The 13,014-nt window shown below is 40.7% G+C and overlaps 1 protein-coding gene across 2 annotated transcripts in view; it reads right to left on the minus strand.

Moving 5' to 3' along the window:
- CFAP61 (cilia and flagella associated protein 61) overlaps positions 1-13,014 on the minus strand; it is a 290,588-nt gene that overhangs the window by 178,392 nt on the left and 99,182 nt on the right. For both annotated transcript variants that reach the window (NM_001193937.3, XM_028827214.2), the window contains 3 exon segments: positions 6,817-6,956; positions 9,840-9,879; positions 12,020-12,198. In NM_001193937.3, the coding sequence (NP_001180866.1) occupies positions 6,817-6,956; positions 9,840-9,879; positions 12,020-12,198 (359 nt within the window).

Consider the following 13,014-nt stretch of genomic DNA (forward strand, 5'->3'; position numbering starts at 1 on the left):
CACACTTTCTTCCACAATGGTTGAACTAACTTACATTCCTACCAACAGTGTAAAAGTGTTCCTATTTCTCCATAGTCTTGCCGGCATCTGTTGTTTCTTGACTTTTTAATAATCGCCATTCTGACTGGCATGATATGCTAGCTCTTTGTGGTTTTGATTTGCATTTCTCTAATGATCAGTGATTTTGAGCTTGATTTTGAGCTTTTTTTCACGTTTGTTGGCTGCATGAATGTCTTCTTTTGAGAAGTGTCTGTTCATGGTCCTTTGCCCACTTTTTAATGGGGTTGTTATTTTCTTGGAAATTTGTTTAAGTTTCTTGTAGACTGTGGATGTTAGACCTTTGTCAGATGAACAGATTGCAAAAATTTTCTCGTATTCTGTAGGTTGTCTGCTCACTCTGATGATAGTTTCTTTTGTAATAAATCACAATTCTTTTCTACCAGATGATGTATTCATTAAAAAAGCAGAAGCCCTGGCCGGGCACAGTGGCTCATGCCTGTAATCCCAGCACTTTGGGAGGCCAAGGTGGGTTGATCAGGAGGTCAGGAGATTGAGACCATCCTGGCTAACACGGTGAAACTCCGTCTCTACTAAAAATAAAAAATAAAATAAAAATTAGCTGGGCATTGTGGCCGGTGCCTGTAGTCCCAGCTACTCAGGAGGCTGAGGCAGGAGAATGGCATGAAACCCGGGAGGCAGAGCTTGCAATGAGCCAAGATCACACATTGCACTCCAGCCTGGGCGACAGAGTGAGACTCCATCTCAAAAAACAACAAACAAACGAACAGAAGCCCCTACAGTGCTTCTCAAACTTTTAATGTGCATGAAAGTCAACTGGTGCACTTGTTAGCAACACAGATTCAGAAAACCTGGGGCAGGGCCTGGGATTCTGCATTTTAGCAAAGTCTCAGCAGATGCTGCTGCTGCCGATCCCTGGACCACACCTGCAGTGGAACTGAAGAGCATATGAAGAAAGAACTGTCCTTGAGTAAAATGAGGTAACCTTGAGAAGGGAAGCCAGGTGCTAAGGAGCAAGAAGGAAGAATATGCCACGGTCCATGATGGCCGTATGCCCAGCCCACCCTGATGGCCTTCTTTAAGGGACAAACAAGTTCTTATAAAGTCTCACTTTCTAAAAGCCAGGTGTGAGTCCTCACAGATACAAAGGGTGCATGTCACTGAGCATCACTGGATAGTGCCCTGACTTACAAAGGACCCTGGCTGCTGCACCTGAGCTCCTCTTGCACTCCTGGCTGACACGCAGGTGCAGGGGACTGGCTGGAAACACCTCGGCACTTAAAGACAATGCCATGGGGACGCGGGGACAGAAGGGGATGGCCCTGTGCAGGCACTGCCACCTCGGGGTAACTGATGCCAAGAACCCAGAAAGGTGATGGGAAGTCTTCTTTAAGGTCTCCCCCACTCTCACATTTCCAAACTTCATTTTGTGTGATATGAAATTCCATCAAATTCATTTGTTAGTAAACTCATTTTTTTTAAAAAAATACAAACACTGCTGGGGTGTAAGGGTGGGGGTTGCTCTTCCTTCTCATTTCTGTAGGAGCCTCTTCAGGTTGGCTGCCGTCCTTTCTCTCCTCCACTCCTGCAGCCACCATCAGATCAGCTGCCTGGAGAGGGTGCAGGAGTGTGGACTTTAAGAGAGCAAAGGGAAGAGCGATGTTGTACTCCCTATAGGAACTGAGCAATATTGACAGGCAAAGCTACCATTTTTAACATTAAATGTGTAGTTTCACTAAAAAGCTTTTTATGCTTAGAATATGGTTTAAAGAATTAAAGAGGAGATCTATGCTTTCTGTAGAAAACAACTGCCCACTGCCATGTTCACCCCTAACGGTGATAAGCGTGTGGGTTTTGAGGGATGCCTTCCCCTATGGGACCGTGCATAGCTTCTTGAATGGAAAAAGGCAATGGGCACAACCATGGCACTTGGAGAAGCTACAGGAGCACACAGGCAGGGAACCTGGTGTGGGCTGGCAGGTGTGCTGGCGACAAACTGGAGGAGGCTGTGAAGGAGGGTTCCTGATGAGGGCTCAGGTGGCAACTGCGACAACACATGACTTGTGAAAGACACAAAAACTAGTTCCGCTTCTCAGTCTTTAATCAGAAAAGAACCCAGGTATACATCAGGAGCTCCAATTTTAAATGCAAGTCATTCAAGAAAAAGAAGCTGGCACTGAAAAAGGTTACAAAGAAAAGCCAGGGCTCCACTGCAACCAAACTAATTCCCGGACAAGTGTGGAAAGTCTCATCATTTAAAAGATTGAGATTTTATTTTTAAGAAAAGTAATGCATGGACATAGTAAAAGAGTGTGTAAGAAAAGAATATGAATGTAAATTATGTAATTAAAGCTACTAAGAACAAGGCCGCTACTACAGCCAGACCAATGACCCCTTCCTAGATCCGTATCATCTCATTGCTCTCCATCTCCAGTGCCTTTATTCAACTGGATTTATTCAGAGTGAAAACTCCAAGAAAAAAAGTCACCAATGCATTTAAGAATGCAGAGTATAAAGTACATTTTTTAAAATTCTACTTGAATCATAATACAATATAAAATCTCAGTGTAGAAAAAATTAACTACATTTTTCCGTCACAGAAGTACTGCACACCCACTGATTTTTAAAAATTCAAACAGAAATAACCCATTTAAAAATAGGCAAAAGACCTAAACAGACACCTCACCAAAGAAGACACACAGTTGGCAAATAAGCATATAAGACATGCTCAACACCACATGTCATTAAAACAGCGAGGTACCACTAACATACTGATTAGAATGGCCAAAATCCAAAACACTGATGACACCAAATGCTGGCAAGGGTGTGCAGCAGCGGGAACTCATTCACTGCTGGTGGGAATGCAAAATGGCTCAGCCACTCTGTCAGATAGTTTGACAGTTTCTTGTAAAACTAAGCATATTCTGGTCATAGGATCCAGCAATTGCACTCTTTGGTAGTCATCTAAAAGTTGAAAACTTACACCCACATAAAAACCTACACATGAATGTTTATAGCAGCTTTATTCATAACTGCTCAAACTTGAAAGCAACATGAGGTTTTTCAAGTAGATAAATGGGTAGACACATTGTGGAACATCCAGACAACGGAATATTATCCAGGGCTACAAAGAAATAAGCTAGCCAGTCATGAAAAGACATGGAGGAACCTTAAAAACATATTAATCAGTGAAAAAAGCCAATCTGAAAAGGCTACTAACAAGATTCCAACTTTATGACATTCTGTAAAACGTAAAATTCTGGAGACAGTAAAAAGACCAGTGGTTGACAGTGTTGTGGGAAATGAGGGATGAACAGACAGAGCACAGAGGATGTTTAGGAGAGGAAAACTATTCTGTGTGCTATCATAACAGTGGATACATGTCATTACACATTTGTCCAAAGCCATAGGATGTACAACACCAACAGTGAACCCTAATGTAAACTATGGACATTGGTTGATAATGATACGTCAGTGGTGGTTCATCGATTACAACAAATGTGCCAAACTAGTGCCGGATGTTCATGATGCAAGAGTCTGTGTATGGTGGTGGAGAAGGGACTTGTGAGAACTCTCTGCACTTTCTGCTCAATTTTGCTGTAAACCTAAAACTACTCTTTTCAAAAAAAGTTTACTGGCCAGGTGTGGTGGCTCATGCCTGTAATTGCAACACTGGGAGGCCAAGGTGGGTGAACTGCTTGAGCCCAGGAGAGTTCAAGATAAGCCCGGGGAACATGATGAAACCCCATCTCCACAAAAAATACAAAACTCAGCCAGGTGTTGTGGCACAGGTCTGTGGTCCTGGCTACTTGGGAGGCTGAGATGGGAGGATCACCTGAGCTTGGGAGGTTGAGGCTCCAGTGAGCCATGATAGTGCCACTGCACTCCAGCCTGGGCAAGAGAATGAGATGCTGTCTAAAAAAAAAAAGTTTATTAATTAAAACAAAAAAAATCAAACATAACAGATAGATGTAATGCAAAAAGTCACCATCTTCACCTACAATTCCCAGTCCTGTTTCCCAGAGGCATATAAGGTTAATGAAATCCTATGTACCTTTTTAGAACTTCTATACATACACAAGATAAAAACTAGATATAATGTTCGCATAGTATCCTTTTTCCTCTTCTTTTTAATTAAGGAATCAACTGAGTTTCCTACTGGGCACATGCCCAACCTGCCAGCAACGTATCTTGCAGGCTCCCTTGCAGCTAAGTAGGGCCATGAGACCAAGTTCCTTAGCACACAATATGAACAGAGGTGATTCATGTCCCTGAGAGGAAAGTGCTTCCCCTCCTCCACTTCTCGTTCCACCCTTCCCTGTGGGCTGCAATGTGGCTATGGCGCTTGGAGCTAGCTCTGAGCACAAGGAGGAAAAGTCCACTCTGGCCATGGGTCTGAAACTCTTGCATGCCACAGAGCCCTTTAACCCTCTGGTGATGCTGTGAACTCCTTCCCAGACAAATGTTTCTACATTCATAAAATAAAACACAGAGGATTACAAATTATCTTGAAACACAGTTAGCAAAATGTTTTTAAAAATGTGTTACAGTAATGCCTGTGCCTCTTTGTTAATGCATTAAATAACAAATTCTGGTTGAGAATAAAATCACTGAAATTTCAAAGTAGGGTAAATATATGTGATATTTTTGAGACATCTGCAACAACAAAAACATGAATGAAAATATCTGTCACTTCCACTGGCTACAAAGTCGTGGTTTCTGCTAACACTATGAGACCTGCTAGCTCCAGTCACAATGGAAGGACACACTAAACTTCACTTACAGGTTAGTGGAATAAAGATGTCGTTTTCCTTCCCATCCAGATTCACAGACCTCATGCTTCTCTCTGGATATGTTAGGTAAAGACCCTTGCTCTATGGAGTGGAGGAGCAATAAGAGAAGGAACTTCAGTTCCTGGACAATTTCATGGGAAAAAAGCTGATAGTCTCCTTAGACCACGTGCTCATGTCTGGACTACTGCAGGACAGAGACGGAACTGGCTCAAGTGTGTTTAGGGGTCACTCTGATACAACAGTTTAGCAATAGTGCTGACTGCTACCTATGAACACTTTACAACAATCAGATGGGATTACACCAACCACACCATGGAAAGAAACAGTATGTAGGGTGGTCATGAGTTGGCTCCGTAAGCTAAAAGCCTAGGTTCCAATTTCAGTTCTGCCACTTTCTGCTGTGTGGACTGTAGACTAGTTACTCAACCTCTCTATGTCTCAGTCTTCTTACCTGTGAAATGAGAATAATGATACCTAACTAATTAGGTCACTGTGAGTGTTGATACATGGAAAGTGATTATTAAGAAAGCGCCTGGCACACTACAAATCCTCAATACATGTTAATTATCATTAGTATTAGTACTTGTACTATTGTTGTTTGACTGTTTTTCTCACCATCCTAGATATCTTTCCACATAGGATACAGAAATCTGGTTTTATTTCCTCAAATCTTCATCATAATGTACTAAATGAATTTGCTAAAATTCATTTAACCAGTACCTAATTATGAAGTGAACATCTAGGATGTTTCTCAAAGTTTCACTCAAATGGTTAACACAGCACTTACAGAGCGAGCTCTCTGACGCTCCTCCACCAAACCTCTCGTCAGAAGATTGTGCGTCAACTTTATTGAGGTCTAATTTACATACAATAAAAGGCCCTCATTTCAAGTGTGCGGTTTGATGAGCCTCAGAATATTTTGTAAAAATAAGATAGAAGATATTAAATATACACTGATTTTTGGATTTTTTTTCCTGTACAGTCTGGTCATGCCTTTTATTAATTGTTCTATTTAGGAATTAAATGATTTTCTTATTGATTCATTAAAGCTCTTTATATATTAAATATACCTACCTTTTGTCTGCCATATTTGTTTAAAACATTCTTCTGTTGGTCAGTTACATTTTAATTAAATCAGGTGGTTCAAAAAACTTGGTATAGTATAAGAAACCTTATATTTTTTTCTTTCATGTTTTAAAAAGAACTTTCTCATTCTGAGACGTGATAGGGGTCAGTCTTTACTCGCTTTCCTAATCCAGCACTCCATATTACTTTCTCAGGAAAGCTTCATCTGGCTGGGCCAACTCTCCCAATGTTCCATGCTCAGTACCACATGTCCAGCACTGGTTACTCCCATCACAGTTACAGTTTTACACAATGTGTGTCCATAAGCCTTGAAAAGGCAGGGACCATGTCTGTATGTTGTTCACCATTGTGTTCCCAGAACTTGGCACAGAACCTAGCACTGTAAATATATTTTCTAATTTTTTAATATTTACATTTAACTCTTTTAAAAATTTTTCAATATTTACATTTAACTCTTTAATCACCTGAGAATCTATTTTATGATAGAGTATCAAAAAAGTTTCTATCTTCATTTTGTCCCACCATTTACAGAAGAATCCTTCCTTTCCCCACTGTTGTGACACACACTTTGTCATGAATGTATTATATACACACACTCACATACAAAGCTCAATCTGCACACTGAGTTCCTACTATACTGGGTCTGTTTCTTGTGTTACATTGTTCTGCCTACAGAATCAGTGAACGTGGCCTTGTCTTGATTGTTGTGGAGCTCTATTATGTTTTAATATCTGACAGGACAAATCTCTTCTCAAGTGCCATTCTTTCTCTAAATGTATTAGTTAAAATCACTTAATCAAGCCCTCTTCTAATAAAAGATGATCTTTAAAATAAATTATTAAAATAGCAGGGAGCTCCTTGTTCCCTTGTCTTCTGTAATTTCATGGATTGCTGTGTGGCCAAACATGTGTCTACTCACTTGAGCAAGCCGGCCCGGTGGAAGACATAGAGGTCCTGCTCAAGGGTGCAGGTGCTGAAAGGGACCATTTTCACGAAGTTCTGGATGAGGATGAACTCAGGGGTGAGATGGGGCAGAGAAATTATACAGAAGTTCTTATCCTAACATCATCAAAAACCAGGACACAGAGAAAGAATAAAAAACCATTAATCAAAAAACAAATTTCTCTAACAAACACCAAGAAAACTAGAAGCAAAATGTGTTCATTAAGGAGAGGATACTCAAATTACCTTTCCTGTAATTTGGAAAATAATCACATAAAATTCACGAAATAAGCAACTACAAGAGCATGGAAAAAGTATCTTTGTGTCTCACTGAAACCTGAATAAATTAATCTTATAAACAATGGCAGTCATTCAGCATAACTCTTCTGGGGAAGTAGTTTTTAAACCAAGACAATTCATACTTGCAAGTTCACTTGTGTCACAAAGTCAGTGAGGTAGCATGGTGTCCTAGCAAAGGCCTCTTGCTTCCTAAGTGACCTTATACCAGTGGCCCCTTCCTCTTAAGAGACGGGAGGATGATACTACGGCCTTTTTTGGCTCTAAAATTCTGTGACTATCCATAAACCAACGTGTATGTATTTTATCATGACATGATCCCAGTTGGATGAACAGATCCATGAGCATGACTAAACTTAGGCAGTGGGTTTAGTTAGTAGACACAAGAGGTCCTGCATGTCCTGAGGGCTGTCATTCACCTGTTCTAGGCCTGCCCTGTCAGTACAGTAGACAATGAAATGTGGCTAGTATGGCAAAAGAACTAAATTTTAAATTTTATTTCATTTAAATTCATTTAAATAAAAAAAAACTGATACTTAATTCCATTACTGGAAAAGTTTTACGTGTGCTTGGTTTGTGTGAATCTACTTATCCAACTGTAAATTTTATAACATCTAAATACAGATGAACTATTTCTGATGAAAATTCAGGACTTGTATTGAGATGTGCTATAGATGTGAAATATATATTAGACTTCAAAGACTTAGCATGAGAAAAAGAATGTAAATAGCTCACTAATAAGTTTTCATATTGATTATATGTTGAAATGATTACATTTGCCCAGGCACAGTGGCTCACTTCTGTAACCCCAGTACTTTGGGAGGTCAAGATGGGAGGACCACTTGAGCCCAGGAGTTCGAGCCCAGCCTGGGCAAGATGGCGAGATCCCATCTCTACAATTTTTTTTTTTAATTAGCTGGGCATGGTGGCATGTCCCAGTTATTTGAGAGGCTGAGGCAGGACGATCTCTCGAGCCAAGGAGTTTGAGGCAGTAGTGAGCTATGATTGCGACACTGCATGCAGCAAAGTGAGACCCTGTCTCTTTAAAAACAGGATTGGGACATATTAAGTTAAATAAAAGATATTATCATATAAACTTCATCTGTTCCTTTTTCTTTTTTTTCCTTGTGGCTCTTGGAACATTCAGAATTACCGATGTGGCCACAATCCATGTCTGGACAGTGCTGCTCTAGGCTATCTGAGCTTCACGCAGCTGCCTGATCCTCTGCCAGGTCCCTGCAGAAGCAGCCTGCTCTTCCCAAAGCTAATTTGTCCCTTTGGGATCTCGCCTCCTCTTGAACCCTGTGAAGGCATTACTTGTGCTAATCCAAAACCCTGGGGACATTTGTGCAGCTCAAAGGAGTGAATCATTGTTTGACCTTATCTTCCTTCTTTTTAGCAAATTAGCAGGACTCCTTTTGGGGAAACTGAGAGTCAAGTTGCTGAAATACTCAAGTTGAAAATAAGGACTGGGTGCCAAGTCTGGGTGGGCTTCCTCTGGGAGGGGGAGACTAACTATAATGAGTTGCTTCATCTTGGATTTGAAGGATTAAGGATGAAGCAATCAAGGTTATTTTTTTCCTGTCGTCCATGTTCCGAAGTCAAATAGAATTGAAATGTAAACAGCTCTTGTAACTTTTTAAAGCCAGCATTACTTTTATAATGTTAAAGATTTACCTTTACATGGACTTTAAAATAGGAAATAATTAAAATTAGTGAAATTTATTTGAGGAGTCTTTGAGGGAAACCAACTTTGTAAATCCTATGTTTAGGGTAATCCACGTTGTTTTGAAAGTGCCTTAATAATCAATTTATTAAAATTATGATGGAGAATGTATTGCCTTATTACATAGCTTCATCATAATAAAAATGAGGAAATAAAACTCAACATCACATAGTTTTAAGACAAAATAATTAAAGTATACTTGTTTTTGCCTCATGAGAAAGAGTATCCAGGAAATATAAAGCAATAGATATTTTTATTGAAATCAGTCAACTGAAGAAGTACAGTTGTTGACTTAATTAACAGGCCTGTCTTTATAAAAACACATTTTGTCCCTCAAAACTTTCTTCCCCATTTTCTTTCCTTCAATAAAGAAGTGTGAGAGTTCGGCTGGATCTCCATCCCTAGGGAACAATGAGACAACAATGTAGGCAGAAGCCCAGGACACCTTGACATGGAGAATCTTATTTGCACTTGGATATTAGCCTACAGGCCCATTCACCAATGTGGGTTGAGCCCCCTCTACAAGACAGGCATGAAGTCAGGCCTGAGGAACTAGTAGAGAAAGAAATACCAACCTGAAAATCAACAAGTCCCTACTTTGCTATCCTCAGAAAAGCATTATGATAGTTTCAGAACACTTACAGCCAATATAATCTATCAAATAACATAACTGTGTCATTCACTTTAATTTCTGACATTTTCATATATTACTATAAATGATTTGATTCTGATAAAACACTGGTAAGGCTATGTCTAAAAGAAATTTTGCATTTAAAGAGAACTGCTAAAATAGCATGACTTACAAATTCTTGAAAATGACAATACTTTCTATTTTTATGAGTTCATGACATGCCATTTGACCTTATTCTCAGAACACAAACCTCAACATTCATAGCATAATAAATTTATGACATTTTACTTTTATATAACTTCTCTAAGCTTACAAAATCAGTTCTCAAAATTCAGCATGTACTTACAGAAAAAAGACTGAAAACAAAATTCATAAAATCCAGCGACCTGTAAACAAGACAGTAAGCACTGTCACTGCCCTGCAAGCAAATGCAACATCAGTGGACATTTATAGAGATTTACAGCTCCCTCCCCTCGGGCAGTGATTAGCCAACCACTAGTCAGAACATGTGTCTAGCTGAACACTAATGGGGTGCATAAGTCGCAAGCTTCGTATGCCAGTAATAAAGTATTCTGCAGAACTGAAGGCACTTTCACATCAATTAATAATCTCTGTGCATTTGAAAAGCCAAAACAAAATTGGTCATTCTGTGCCTCCGATCCTTCCCACCTGTTTTGAAAGAGTTAAGAGGAGAGGTGGGAAATATTATAGGCTGCTTCTGATCTTTTTCCCTTTTATCCGTTGAAGATTTTCTGACTAGCTGCAGATGTAAGTTCATAGGCAAACTACACTGTGTCATCAAATTCCTGTTTCAAAATTCAAAAAGTATACTCTAAGCACAATCATATTTAAATGTACTGATAAAATAAATATAAAGCAACAAATATAGAAAGGCTTTACAAGTTTTTAGATGTCTACAACACAATTAGAATAAAAATAATTTATCTTTTCAATGTCCCAGATCTCCATAGAAGCCAAAAACTCAAGATGAAAAAAGTTAAAGTACAACATGGTTCCAGGGGATGCTGGGAGATTGGGAACATGACCAAGCTATTCTTGGTCATCTAAAAGATATTCTAGAGCCTTCCATTCCATCAAAATGGGCCAATCATTTCCTCTTCGAGATGGTTCTATGAACAGATGAGGAGTCGGTGCTAAGCAGATGTGGCATCCAGGCACTGAGGGCAGCGTCCAGTGTTCAGACCACAGGAGAACAGTAAGCACTGAACATATGGGTGTTCTGGAGGGGCAGGGTGGGTAGCTATGAGGTCTGGTGGGCGCCAGGGCTTTAGACAAAGCCCAGCACCATGCATGCTTCCTCCTTGCTTGCTGGATTGCTGTTGGGTGTCAACTTATCCCTCGCTCAGATATTCCATGTAGCTGAGGTACCAGCTGCAGATTCTGGGTAGAGCACGAGCTAAGGGATGGAGTCCATCTCCTCCATCTCCTTGTGGCATGGGCTCGTCACAGCCTTTGGCTCAGGAATGAACACACAGTCCTGTCAGCCCTCATGGGACTTTGGCTGGAAAAAGCTGGGCCCATCCTGGCAAGTCCTCCTCACTGGATTTTGATGCAGACCTGAGACTGTCAGTGGTCTTAGGCCCAGGATGGGGCACTCCTCTGAGAAAGGGGCCAATAGTAGGGAAGTAGGGTGATATGGTTTGGCTGTGTCCCCACCCAAATCTCATCTTGAATTGTAGCTCCCACAATTCCCAAGTGTTGTGGGAGGGACCCTGTGGGAGATAGCTGAATCCTGGGGGCAGTTCCCCCATACCGTTCTCGTGGTAGTGAATAAGTCTCATGAGATCTCATGGTTTTATAAGAGGAAACCCCTTTCACTTGGCTCTCATTGTCTCTTTGCCTGCTGCCATGTAAGATGTGGCTTTTGTCTTCCCCCATGATCGTGAGACCTCCCCAGCCATATGGAACTGTGAGTTCATTAAACCTCTTTTTCTTTATAAATTACCTAGTCTTGAGTACGTCTTTATCACCAGCATGAAAACAGACTAATACACAGGCTGAAGAGGTAGACAGAGAAACTTGGTCCTTGATTTGGTTATCTAAATAAATCCTAGATCAAGCCATATTTAAATTAGTCTCATCACTGGAGTTATCCTTAGGTATGTGAGGCAATTATTCAATTTTTTTCCCAAGCCAGTTTGGTTGGATTTTCTGTTACTTGCAACCAAAGACTCTAGAAAACCAGTAACCCAAATCCAAATTCTCCAAGAAATGCAAACTTTACAGAATGGGAGCAGCATGTGGTTATATAAGTGATAATTTTCCAGATTCCCAATTGTTACATAGGTGGGCCAGCTTTCTAGCCCACTTCTGTAGCCCTTGTTAAAATTTGATGGACCAGAATCTCTGGATGGGGCTTAGGAATTTGTGGTTTTTAAAAATTCCCCAGGAGATTAGGATGAGGGCCAGGTTTGGAAATTACTGGCTTTGTAAAGTTAAAATGTTGGGCCACCAATGCCAGAAGAGATTCTCACTGTGACAGCCAGCCAGAAGGTCAGTACTTGCCTTGCTTCGTATTTCTCATCAATACAAAACAGCTGAATACAAAAAGCAGCTGAGGCTCCCCTGTAGATGGGGCGGAAGTGGACGGGCTCTTCAGGCAGTAAGAGCGATGCCAAGCTCCTACTGCTGACACGGTGATCCTGTGCATATCCAGTGGAGACATCACTGAGTTTTTCTATGTCCTAGAGCAAGGAGACAGGAGGAGCCAATGAGAATCCTGTCAATTCCCTGTAATTTACTGGGCTGGTGTTTGCATTATCTCTACATGACACCGTTCTGAGGACAGGTGTGACTGTCTCACCCGAAACAACTCATCCTGGGCCAGGCCTAGTTTTAAGGAGAGGTTCTTAATGAGATACTCAAAATTTATAAAATGTTTTTAAAAACTAGTTCTTCAATGAGAACACATGGACACAGGGAGGGGAACAACACACACTGGGGCCTGTCGGGGGGTTGAGTGGGGAAGGGGAGGGAGAGCATTAAGAAAAATACCTAATGTAGGCAGGGCATTAGATGACAGGTTGACAGGTGCAGCAAACCACCATGGCACGAGTATACCTAGGTAACAAACCTGCACGTTCTGCACATGTATCTCAGAACTTAAAATTTAAAAAATAATAATAAAGAAAAAAAAAAACTAGTTCTCACATGAAGGTCTCACACGAGATAAATAGTTTCAGTTGGCCTTTGACATAGGGTCCATATTTTAACTGCATCCTGGGGTAGACATTAGAGCGTGGTAGTATTATATACATATTATAATAACTCAGGAAGCAAAATACTTCTCTCCCTAAAACTGTGTTCATTGTGATACAAGAATTTTTGAATCTTGGGACTGGTCAGGTGGTCCTGGGAGTAACTGTGGTGGGGAGGTGGAGCCCAGGAAGGTCAAATGGACCACAGCCACCTGGAAAGTCAGGGCTGAGGCTGTTCTGTCTTGGTTCAGATGCATCTAAAAAGGTGTCACAATTCAGAAGATGATTCCTTTTGAGATCCCT

Source organism: Macaca mulatta, chromosome 10 (genome assembly GCF_049350105.2).
Source record: "Macaca mulatta isolate MMU2019108-1 chromosome 10, T2T-MMU8v2.0, whole genome shotgun sequence".
Taxonomy (NCBI): Eukaryota; Metazoa; Chordata; class Mammalia; order Primates; family Cercopithecidae; genus Macaca; species Macaca mulatta.